Source organism: Vitis vinifera, chromosome 6 (genome assembly GCF_030704535.1).
Source record: "Vitis vinifera cultivar Pinot Noir 40024 chromosome 6, ASM3070453v1".
Taxonomy (NCBI): Eukaryota; Viridiplantae; Streptophyta; class Magnoliopsida; order Vitales; family Vitaceae; genus Vitis; species Vitis vinifera.
Window position 1 is genome coordinate 17,423,337 of NC_081810.1, and position 11,336 is coordinate 17,434,672.

The following is an 11,336-nucleotide window of genomic DNA, read 5'->3' on the forward strand; positions in this document are numbered from 1 at the left end:
TATTTGATTTTATTGAATAAAAATAATTTATACATAAATATAATACATATGATATTGCAATAGTCCTTAATATCAAAAGAAAGATCTATATGGTTCCATTATATTGTTAAATGAAGTGAGCTCATCTTGTTGAAGACAATATTTATTTAAAAAATTTTAAAATATTTTTATTAAAACATGTTTTATTATATTTTAAATGAAAAATTAAATTAATTTATATAAAATATTTTATTTGAGATTTAATTTCTAAAATTTTATTAAAAATATGTGGTAACAATTTTTTCTATTAACATTAATTTATTTAAATAATTAAAATTATTAATAATTTATCTTATTAAATTAATTTTACTTTATAAATACAATCTATAAAAATCGAATTTTCAATGGTAGTGATTTAATCAAAATAAGGATGGATAATTAATAATTATTTATATGGAGAGAGGAAAATTGTTCTCCTGATTTGTTTTTTTTTTTTTTTTTTTAATCCCTACTAAATCTAAAAATCAAAATGGCTACCCACTTCTCTCACTCGGGCATCAAGAAGCCCTTCTGTGAAGTTGCCCTCCAGACGAGTGAATCCCTAAAACGGCCCTATTTTCCTCTGCCACTCTCAATACTCGCAGGTACTAATCTAATCATGTTATTATTTTTTTGTTTTGCAAGCCCCGTTTGATTCCCAAGAACATCCATCCCCCATTCTATTTCCGGAAAAATTCATCCTCGTTTGATTTCCGAGAAAATCCATGCAAAACCCCCAAGGAAAACCAAAAAAATTGCTTTTCTTTTGCTCCCTGTGTTTTCTGGATCTGTTCTAGGGGTCTCTTTGCTGTTGTGCCAGGCTGAAAAACATAACCTCTGCCTGCAAATCATGATCAGATTACCAACTAGCATCTTATGTTTTTTCAAAAAAAAAAAAAAAAAGGACAGATTTTGTATCCTGTGCGCGGGCTGGACTGGCAGGAAATATCGGGAAATTTCCCGAAAAATCGGTAAAAATACCGATAAAATACCGAAATATCGGTGATATTTTCGGCGGTTTTTTGATATCCTCCTCCGGCAACTCCGCGTGTCGCGAGCGCGATTTATCGGTTCTAGACCGATATATAGCCGATTTTGTCGATTTTTTGCCGATATTAATCTCGATAATTGGTGTTGAATTTCGTTTCAAGGCCGCCGACATCCGATATATCGGCGAAATATCGCCGATAAAATCCGTATATTTGTACATTAAATAAATAAATAAAACTAAAAGATTAAAAACCCTTCCATCCTAAAACGCAACTATGGGTTTGACTGTTTGAGAGTTAGCTTACAACCTAATTACAAAAAGGAGTTATTTGGTCACTTTGCACGGTTTAGGGGGTTTAGGGTTTGCCGCAGAAGACGCCCCAAACTTCATTTAGATAAAAGCATTCAATCCGTCTTCCCAACCGCGCCGTTTCGACTGATCTTCTCAGTTCAAGGTACTGCTCCAATCTCTATCCCCAATTCAATCAATCAATTTCTAGGTTATATGCCTTCGTTTGGATACTGAGAAAAAAAAATATATGAGAAAATGAAAGAAAGTTTTGCATCGTAAATATTTCACACATTGGCATTTAAAACAATAAAACAATACATCACTACCATGCAATTTATATTACTGATATTGGAAAATATAGGATTAGCCATTGTATTCAATCCCCATTTCTCAAACACCAGCAACCCACCCCGCGGAGAGAGAGAGAGAGAGAGGAGAACCTCATTCCTCTTCCTTTTGAACTATTGAGCACATGGTAACCCCTTCTTTAATTAACTCTTGTACATGGGGACATTTCATCAGGGGTAGAGTTGAACATGTTACACACGTTCCAATTTTATTATAAAAATCAATAAAAGAGAGAGAGAGAGAGAGAGAGGAGAACCCTATTTGGCAAAAGCAGAGACCTTCCTCTGCAGCCCACACCCACACAGTGGAGACGAAGTAGAGAGATGAGAGATCAGCACCCAAGATCCTCGCCAATGGAGGACGAGTTATCCACGAAGGTGTTGCAGCCCACCCCGTGGCGAGGTTAGCGATGAAATGCCCTCAACCTCTTCTCATACACGTCAAAAGCAATCACTGCTTGGACTAAAAAAACTTTTCAAAGACTTCATGGGGTTGTTTTCTTCATCACGGTTCTTCAATTATGGCTTGTGATTTTTGTGAAAAAATTTTCCTTTTCAAGTGAATCATTGATTTTTCAAAGATTTCTCAGTTTTGGTTGTTGTTTGGGGTTCTTTTTCTCAGTGTTGGGTGTTGTTTGGTGTTCTTTTGCTGGGATTTGGAAAGAAATTTTTTAGTTTTGAGTTTAACTCGGAACATTTTTGGTAACTCAGCCGATTCACCTGAGTCAACTCAGCATCTTGACTGAGTCAATTGAGTTTTACTGGTTCCTAAGATAGTATCAGGTATTGAACTCAGCATGAAAGGGCTGAGACGGATACGACTCAGCCAAGTCGTAGTGGACTCACGGATACCTTGATCCATGATGATGAGTTTAATTTTACTTCTTGTTTTCTCCCTTTGTTCGTCCTTTTTTTTTTCACTCAGACTTCCGATGATCCAAATGGAGAATTAATGAAAATTGGTCTTATTAGCCCTTTCTTAAGCTTTGGCATAAATGTGACACAAATATGGAATTATGAGTATATGTGCTGATGTGTTAATGCCATTTCTTCAATTGGGTTACATCAGTCACAGATTAAAATAAAACTTTGTGAAAGAGGTGGTTGGATTAGCATTTTTTAATGGTTGGACAATGCTAAGTTGGTCATCTTTTACCACTTATTTTTTGAGTTTCTTGTGGAAAAATGCTAGGTCGACCATCTCTTGTATCACATTTCTTTTATCATCTGATAATTGAGTTGGTCTGGTGTAGAATTATTCTCCTTTTTTTTAGTTTGTTGCTTGCTACCTTATTTTTAACTGTTGAAGTGGAAGAGAATCAATAGCATTTATATTTTTGTGTGTCAATTCCATGAAATCTACATGACATCTAATGGTAAAAGAAAGGTTTCGATATAGGTGTTCAGCCTATCATTGTCTGCTCATATTATTCTCACATGACAACACTTGACATGCCAAGTGGTAAAAAGAGTATAAAAAGAGGTGATAAGATGAATATTTTCCTTGTACTTGAATTAGACTAAAAGAAAGGTTGTAAAATAGGTGGTCAGCCTATCATTTTCCTTTCATAATATGCTCACATGAAAACCGTTGACATGCCAAGTGGTAAAAAGGGTATAAAAAGAGGTGATAAGATGAATATTTTCCTTGTACTTGAATTAGACTTCTTTTCTTCAATATTACTGATTTTATGGGTAATCTCAGTCAAGAGTTCAAATTGTGAAGTAACAAGGGAAGAGGAGGAAGAAGGCATGGAAAACAGTATGACATCAAAATCTCAAAGTAAAGCAAGAGAGCATATGAAGGAATTAGAAAGACTTCAGGAAAAGGTTAGGGATTTTCTTTTTATTTTAAAATTGTTGATTTTATATCTTTTTTGATGCATTAGATGATTGAAACTTGACTGTTTATTTTTTGTATGCTAATTATGAAGCTTAGTGTAATTATTTTTGGACATGGGACATATACATGTTTCATATTTATTTGGTTAATGCTATAAGGGAGAATTTGGTTCTTGTTAAGTTGGTCTAAATAAGAGTAGGAAAGATGTGGTGCTTTTTCCCATTTTCCTAAGTGAAATAAATAGTTTTTGTGAATTTAGTGAGGTGAATAGTTTTTGTGAGTTCCATGATGAAGGCAATTGTAGTTAAAATTTGACATTTAATTCTATGAATCTCTTTTAGTACAAGTAGCTTGACGTCAATGAACTTAGGTGTTTAGGTTTTTTCTTTTTCTTTTTCTTCTCTCTCTCTCTCTCTCTCTCTCTCTCTCACACACACACACACACACACACACAGACACACACACACATATATATTCATTTGGGTGTGTTTGTCACTTGGCGTCTTTTGGTTGTGTTTGGGGATCTTTTGGGTGTGTTAGAACATGCATTATGCTTGTATATGTTAATTATTTATGCCATTGAGCTGCTTTCCCTTGAAGAGATTAATTATTATTGATTTCACAATTGTTTTATGTTTTCAAAGGTAGAGTGCAAGACCAAGTTATTGGGTCCTTCTAAGAAAATTTTTACTTGGCAAGGCAAACAATATGTTTATAAATGATAATTTGGTAATGGAATGAATTTGGGTGAATTGTAGCATATATTGTAGTGTAAGGTATTTATTTATTTTGGTGGTTGTGTATGGTATTTTTTTTTTTTTATATATTTTGGTGGTTGTTATTGTTTTGGCTAAAGCAACTAATCTTTGAAAATCCTAATATGTCATATTTCAGGGAATTCTTTCTCTACTACCCTGTTCTTCTACTTGTACATTTTGTCACTTTTGCCTTCATTCTCTAAAAGTTATAATGTAAACCATGCTGTTTTTATGTGGTTGCCGTGGGATTTTTGATGTGCATTATATGGGTTGTTGGCTGTGCCCCAAGGCACATGGATTGCATATTCTTGTAAAAATCCTTTCTTTGTTTCAATTTTTGTAATTTTGTGTAGATCATGGACCTATTTCTTCTCTTTGCATGGTTCAGCTCAAGTTCCTCTTGATATAACCATCATCCTTTGATTTGGATTGGAATCAAATGTTAAGAATAGTACTAGACTTCATTGAAGAAATGGTGGAAGTGGAACAAAGGTGAGTATAAATATAAGACATGCATACAAGCTAAAAAACATTGTCCACAATTACAGATTACACCAGGTGAATTTAAGGGCAGAGATACAAGGATATGACATGGCAAGGGGGAAAAATAGACCTCTGGTTAGTTAGGTTTGTAAGCACTTTGGGAATAAATGAATAAAGTTTACTTCTGTTTTAAAGATTTTTGGATTTATTTCAGATATAGTTCCATAACAGTTTTACATTGTTGTAACTTGATTTTGCATTAGTACTGGTGTTGAGTAGCTGCAACAAATGCTATTGAACACTTGGTTTTTTACATACTAGAATAATTAGGATAACTTTAGTATTTCTAACCCCAAGTATTGGACAAGGAGTTGGAATTTTAATATTGAATGTTGTATTTTATGATTATGGTTGCCATTCAGAAATGATGGCATTGCATCAAGAAATTTCCTTCTCCATCTTGAAAAGTCAGTGTTGGAAGTTACTTTGAGTGGGTAGAGTTTTTTTACTGATGATTTACCTTGTAAATTGAAATTCATGACTTGTTATTCCATGTAGAATTTAAAATCTACTTGTGTCACATGGGTTTCCGCCTCTATTGGTTTTGTATATGTATACGTTGTGTATACCTTTATATTAATCCAATACCCTTTTACTTATCAAAAAAAAAAAAAATCTACTTGTGTCACATGCTTGTTGTGGACTTGCAGTTCACAGAGGCATGATAGTCATATTTATTTGCAAATTGTCAAATGTGTGAAACTTGTGTGCTGCTTGGATATTATGCATTGTTTGTGCAAGTGGACAAAATGTGTTTGTCTATGAAGTCAAGCTAAAAACCCTTTTCCTATAGGTAATCTACGGTCAATTTTCTGCTGTTTTTGTGCAATAATTTTGTCTCTTTTGCTGGTTGCATCAAGGAACAATGATCTGACTACATCTGGAATTCATTTATATAGGGGTTGCACAGTTTTGTGCAGTCCACTATGTTAGTCACTAGTTTCATTTGGTCTACTATGTTGGTCAGTGCGATGAATATGATCTTCATGTTTGATAAACCCCCAAGTGAATCTTTGGCATTAAATAATTATTGGCAGTAGTCGCTTGATCCTAAATGCTTTGTCAAAGTTTTATCTAAATTCCACTCTGTTGTTCTTGGTGTAATGTGAGGTCAATAACTGTTGTCTTCTGCAGGACCCAGAATTCTATCAATTCTTGAAAGAGCATGATAAGGAGCTTCTAGCATTTAATGATGAGGGCATTGATGTAAGCAAGCACAAATATTTCTTCTTAATTCTTCTAAGGATGTGGTAGTTGAAATAGTCCTATCAAATATGTCGCAATGTTTTTTGCAGGAAGACGATGAAATTGACATGGAAGATGATGACATTGACATGGAAAATGCAGAAATACCAGAAGATGATGAAGCTGATGCAAGTGACTTGGAAAAGGTGGCTAATAAAGCAGAAAATGAAGATAAATCATCTAAAAATGTTATCACGACTGAAATGGTGGATTCCTGGTGTAACTCAATTCGAGAAAATGCAAAATTAGGTGCTATCCGTTCACTTATGAGAGCTTTTAGGACTGCTTGCCACTATGGTGATGATGAGCAGGATGAGTCTTCGACAAAGTTCAATATCATGTCTAGTGGTGTCTTCAACAAAATAATGCTATTTGTTCTAAGTGAAATGGATGGAATTCTTCGAAGTTTGTTGAAACTCCCAACTTCTGGAGGGAAGAAAGAGACCATAAACAATCTAATGGGCACAAAACAATGGAAGGACCACAACCATTTGGTGAAGTCATATCTTGGAAATGCTTTACACATTTTGAACCAAATGACTGATATGGAAATGATATCATTTACTTTACGGCGCCTCAGATATTCATCGATATTTTTGACTACTTTCCCAAGTCTCCTAAGGAGGTACATTAAGGTATGCACAGAGTTTTGCTTGGAGTTAAATATTTTCCTTATATAAGACATGGTGCTGGGTAAGTGAAAAGTACAACATCCTGCCTTTAGTTCAATTTCTCTTTACATAAGATAAGATAGAGAATACTGGTTAATTGTGAAAAATGCAGTGACACAAGTGTTCAATTGACATTCCATTAGGCCAATTTGATAAATGTTGCTGTTAATCTCAAATTGTACTTTTAATGTTATTGCTCTACCCCATATGGAATAAAGGAAGGATTTAGCACTTAAGTGGAATCTTTTGGTGGAACTCTGCAATTGGACTGATTTGAGATTTAGAGTAAATTTATATGGGCACATACTTTCAATGTTTAGGAACTTAGACACGCTATTCATACAGTTCCAATGTTGGTTGTAGTTGCTGTCATTGCCTATTCTGTTATCAACTGGTACATAAAATACAAAGTTTGTGGCTTTTTCAGGTTACACTTCATTTTTGGGGTACAGGAGGAGGTGCCCTTCCTGTTGTCTCCTTTCTATTTATAAGAGACTTATGCATTCGCCTTGGTTCTGATTGTTTAGATGAGTGCTTCAAAGGGATATACAGGGCCTATGTTTTAAACTGCCAGTTTGTCAATGCTGTGAAATTACAACATATTCAGTTTCTTGGGAATTGTGTCATTGAACTTCTCGGGGTGGACCTACCAATTGCATATCAACATGCTTTTGTTTTCATTCGGCAATTGGGAATGATCTTACGGGAAGCTCTTAATATGAGAACTAAGGTATTATTTCCTCATTTTCCTTGTATGATATTGAATGTGTCCCCTGTATATGAATTCTTCCTAGTATATAAGACATTTCATACATCTAGGTAATGTCTTTCAATGCTACATTATTTGCCTCTATTTATTTATTAGATAATTCCCATCCTTAATTTTTTTCTTACTTTCTAAATTATATAAGTGCACATTTAGCTATTTCTCTTACTCATCTTTTTGGCTCCATTGAACGAGAAGATGTAATTTGCCTTGACGCCATGTGCAGCTGCAACCTTAGTTATCCAATGTTAGTTTAAAAGTTCACAAACTACATTTTATTTATTTATTTATAAGTTAAAAGGGCATCCACAGAGTGAACAATTATAGACTATACATTATATTCAATACATTTGAGCAATTCCCTTGAGTTCAGATCTCCAATAATCAATATCTTTACTTACTCCACTCTATACCTGACTGTTTATAGGAAGCATTCCGAAAGGTTTATGAATGGAAATTCATAAACTGCCTTGAGCTTTGGACCGGAGCTGTCTGTGCCTATGGTTCAGAGGCTGATTTTAGGCCACTCGCTTATCCACTGACTCAGATAATTTCTGGAGTTGCTCGTTTGGTTCCAACTGCTCGATACTTCCCCCTTAGATTGCGGTGTGCTAGAATGCTAAATCGAATTGCTTCTTCTACTGGTACTTTTATACCTGTTTCTCTACTCCTTTTAGACATGCTGGAGATGAAAGAATTGAATAAGCCCCCCACTGGAGGAGCTGGCAAAGCTGTTAATTTGCAATCTGTACTGAAGGTACTACTACTAAGCATGATTTTTCTTTCTACCTGTTGATAACTGGATTGCACTCTAGTAACTTTATTAGTTATAAAAATATAAAGCTTTCTGTGGCAGGTGAGCAAACCAACCCTAAAGACACGAGCATTTCAGGAGGCATGTGTGTTTTCTGTGGTTGAAGAGCTTGCTGAACATTTAGCTCAATGGAGCTATTCTGTTGCTTTCTTGGAGTTATCTTTTATTCCAGCTGTGCGATTACGTAGTTTTTGCAAAGCTACTAAAATCGAGAGGTTCCGGCGAGAAATGAGACAGCTAATTCATAATGTATGTATTGTCAGTGGTGATGATCTGTGTTCAAGTGCATGGGCTTTGATGTGTCAGAATTTGATTGGCGTGAACTCATCATTTCTTTTAACAAATAGTGAAGCTTATATTTGAGTTGTTTTGTATCTCAGATTCAGGCCAATTCTGAATTTACAAATGAAAGGCGTATGTGTATTTCTTTTCTTCCAAATGATCCTGCTGCAACAACTTTTCTTGAGGTTTGCATATTCTTGGTTCCTTCTTTTTTATGTTTTATTTTATATTTTCCTCTGTTCTTACCTCTTTCATAAAGCTCTTTTCTATCTACCATTTACTTAGGAGGGCAAGAGGCCCAAAATATACTCATTTGGGTTTCTAAGTTAAAATCTTAATAGAAGAACGTGCAAGAGGTTTAAAAAAGGTCCTTGTTTAGTTGGGCAGACATTGATCTTACCATTGAGACAAAAGCTCGTCTACTACTTGTTTAGAATTTTGTGACAGTTTTGGGTCAAAATGTGGGTGAAACCCAGAATTCTGGCCGAGTTGCAGCCAAGTCTACAATCCAGGGAAATGAGAAGATTTTTTTTTTTTTTTTTTTTTTTTACAAAATTTATATTATTTTTTGAGCATTATTTAATTATGAGATTCTAAGATTATCACACTATTATATCATAGAATTTTTGTTGCTTTGACCTTAGTTTTTGGACAACAGTAAACACATGGTTTTCAGTTGGGGACAAAGGTTTGTTATGATTAAATGATGCAGCTCCACAAGTTGTTGAGCCACACCAATGATCTGTGTGATGGAATCATCTATTCTTGAATCTCTTGTTGCCTTTCCTACTAGGTACTCTACAACTGACGTACGTTATGTTTTATTATAGGCTGAGAAAAAGTCAGGAGCAAGCCCTCTATCACAGTATGTTGCAACTCTACACCAAAGAGCACAGCAAAGGAATGAGTCATTGATGGGATCCAGGTTCAGACTTGCACTGTTTATTAGGCTTCATTTACGTTCATTTTATCATGTTCATGTTTGTCACCTTACAATATGCCTGTAATTTCCAGTGTTCTTGTGGGTTCTCGCTCCTCCATATTTGGAAATAAGATGTCCGAACATGATGAAGATGATACCATGAATGAGGATGGTGCTGCTGTCTTTAATTCTTCTTGGTTTCCCGGAAGTGATTCCAAGTATGGGCACAGAACTAACCTCTCTCTCTCTCTCTCTCTCTCTCTCTCATGTTATCATGTTTGGAGTGCAGGGCTAAGCTATCAAAAGAGGGGAAAAAGAAGAAAAAGAAGAAGATGCAGGAGAAGCAGGAAGAGGCAATCACAGATGATGTTGTGGAGGACCTTATCCTTAGTTCAGATGAAGATGGATCATTAAATGACACTTCTTCTGCCGGGGAAGAAGATGAGGAAGCAAAATCAGTGCCCTCAAAACAGCAGCGCAAGAAGCAATCTACCATTGACATGCCCTCTTCAGGGAACAAAGATAAAGCAAAACCAACACTTCCAATGAAGAAGAGCAAGAAGCGGAAACCATCTACAGGAGTGTCAAAAAAGGATATACATATTCATAAAAAGTCAAAGAAGAGGAAGAAAACTAATTGATAAGGCACATGAGAAGGTACATGAGTAAACGTGTTGTCAGTTTGATCTTTTCGTTACTAATTTTTCATTTTTGCATTTGTTTCTTCCTAGGAATTTTTTCAAAATAGTCTTTGTCTGAATTTTTCTATAAGCCTGTTTTATGGAGGAGCTTTTGGTAGCTTACCCAAAATTTTGTATGAGATGTTCAAACATGGATTTCTTCCACCGTTGACCTTTAAAACTTAGTGTGAGTTTGGTAGGTAGGAATAGGAATGAGAATGGATGTGAATCACTATACCATCTTGAGGAAAGGAATCAAAATGCTGATAAGATTAGGATTTGGTTTTCATGAGAATGAATTTTTTATTCTTATCTGGATTTTTAGTTAGTGAATCAAATGTGGTGATGAATGAGAAAGAAGATAGTAGCCCATTCTCATTTCCCTTTCTAGCATTCCAAACATGTCCTTATGGTGGAAATGATCTTATTTAATGTTTCCCAATATATGGTAGTTTATGCCATTTTTGTAGTTGTTAAAGGCAATTCATATGGATAAGGATAACCCAAGTTACTATTGGCCTCTGGATCCCCCTTTCTTTTTTCTTTTTTCTTTTTTTAAATTTATTTTATTTTATTATATGCATGATGAAACATGTAGTAGTAGTGGTAGTAGTAAATTAAGCATATTCATGTAAAGATCGCTTGGAGGGATATTGTGGTAAAGAATAGACATAAGAGAAAATTTGGACTTAGAAATATCACTCTTTCTTCACCACTTAAGTGGTTCTTAGATTTAATATTTGCTTATTATCTTTTTGGCATTCGTCACACTTAGAGCTAATGTAAATTATTATCATTTTATTGTTTACCTTTCCTTGGAAAAGAGAAAAAAAAGTGGTAACAGAAATAGCATTTTAACTTATATTAATAGTCAGATCATTGTAGCTTTTAGGAAAATTATTTATAATTGGGCTAAAAGAAAGTTCAGTTGAGATGAAAAGTAAGAGTGTTTGGTTAATTATGACTTCAAAGATGTTTAAGCTTGAAAACTAATATTGAAGGGGATATTTGCTTGGAATTTTTTTTTTTTTGGATTATTTGATTAAAAGGATAAAATAATAAAGTATTCAGAAGAATTATATCCATCTTTTATAAACATGGGATATAATCATTTTTGGATGAAAACACCAGGGGAAAAAAAAAAAAAGCAAAGGTAAAAATGTTA

General features: G+C 34.6%; 1 protein-coding gene across 3 annotated transcripts; it reads left to right on the plus strand.

Annotated features, from left to right (window-relative positions):
• Positions 1-484: 484 nt before the first annotated feature.
• LOC100247894 (nucleolar complex-associated protein 2) lies at positions 485-10,460 on the plus strand. Of its 3 annotated transcripts, none has more exons than XM_059737590.1 (11): positions 485-623; positions 3,353-3,477; positions 5,926-5,997; positions 6,087-6,671; positions 7,135-7,437; positions 7,901-8,230; positions 8,330-8,536; positions 8,668-8,754; positions 9,400-9,494; positions 9,584-9,709; positions 9,781-10,460. In XM_059737590.1, the coding sequence occupies exons 1-11, from the start codon at positions 509-511 to the stop codon at positions 10,130-10,132; spliced, it is 2,397 nt and encodes a 798-aa protein (XP_059593573.1). In that variant the 5' UTR covers positions 485-508; the 3' UTR covers positions 10,133-10,460. The 3 variants fall into 3 exon arrangements, with proteins under 3 accessions (XP_059593573.1, XP_019076264.1, XP_010651573.1); XM_019220719.2 differs by having other exon boundaries at positions 577-1,463; XM_010653271.3 differs by lacking the exon at positions 485-623 and adding an exon at positions 1,503-2,050.
• The last annotated feature ends 876 nt before the right edge of the window (positions 10,461-11,336 follow it).

Bases quoted from the DNA above. Each gene is read 5' to 3' on its own strand.
- LOC100247894 (XM_059737590.1), top strand. From the start codon at position 509: ATGGCTACCCACTTCTCTCACTCGGGCATCAAGAAGCCCTTCTGTGAA. The intron at 6,672-7,134 runs GTATGCACAGAG...TGGCTTTTTCAG, and splicing joins TCCTAAGGAGGTACATTAAG to GTTACACTTCATTTTTGGGG. The intron at 9,495-9,583 runs GTTCAGACTTGC...TGTAATTTCCAG, and splicing joins GAGTCATTGATGGGATCCAG to TGTTCTTGTGGGTTCTCGCT.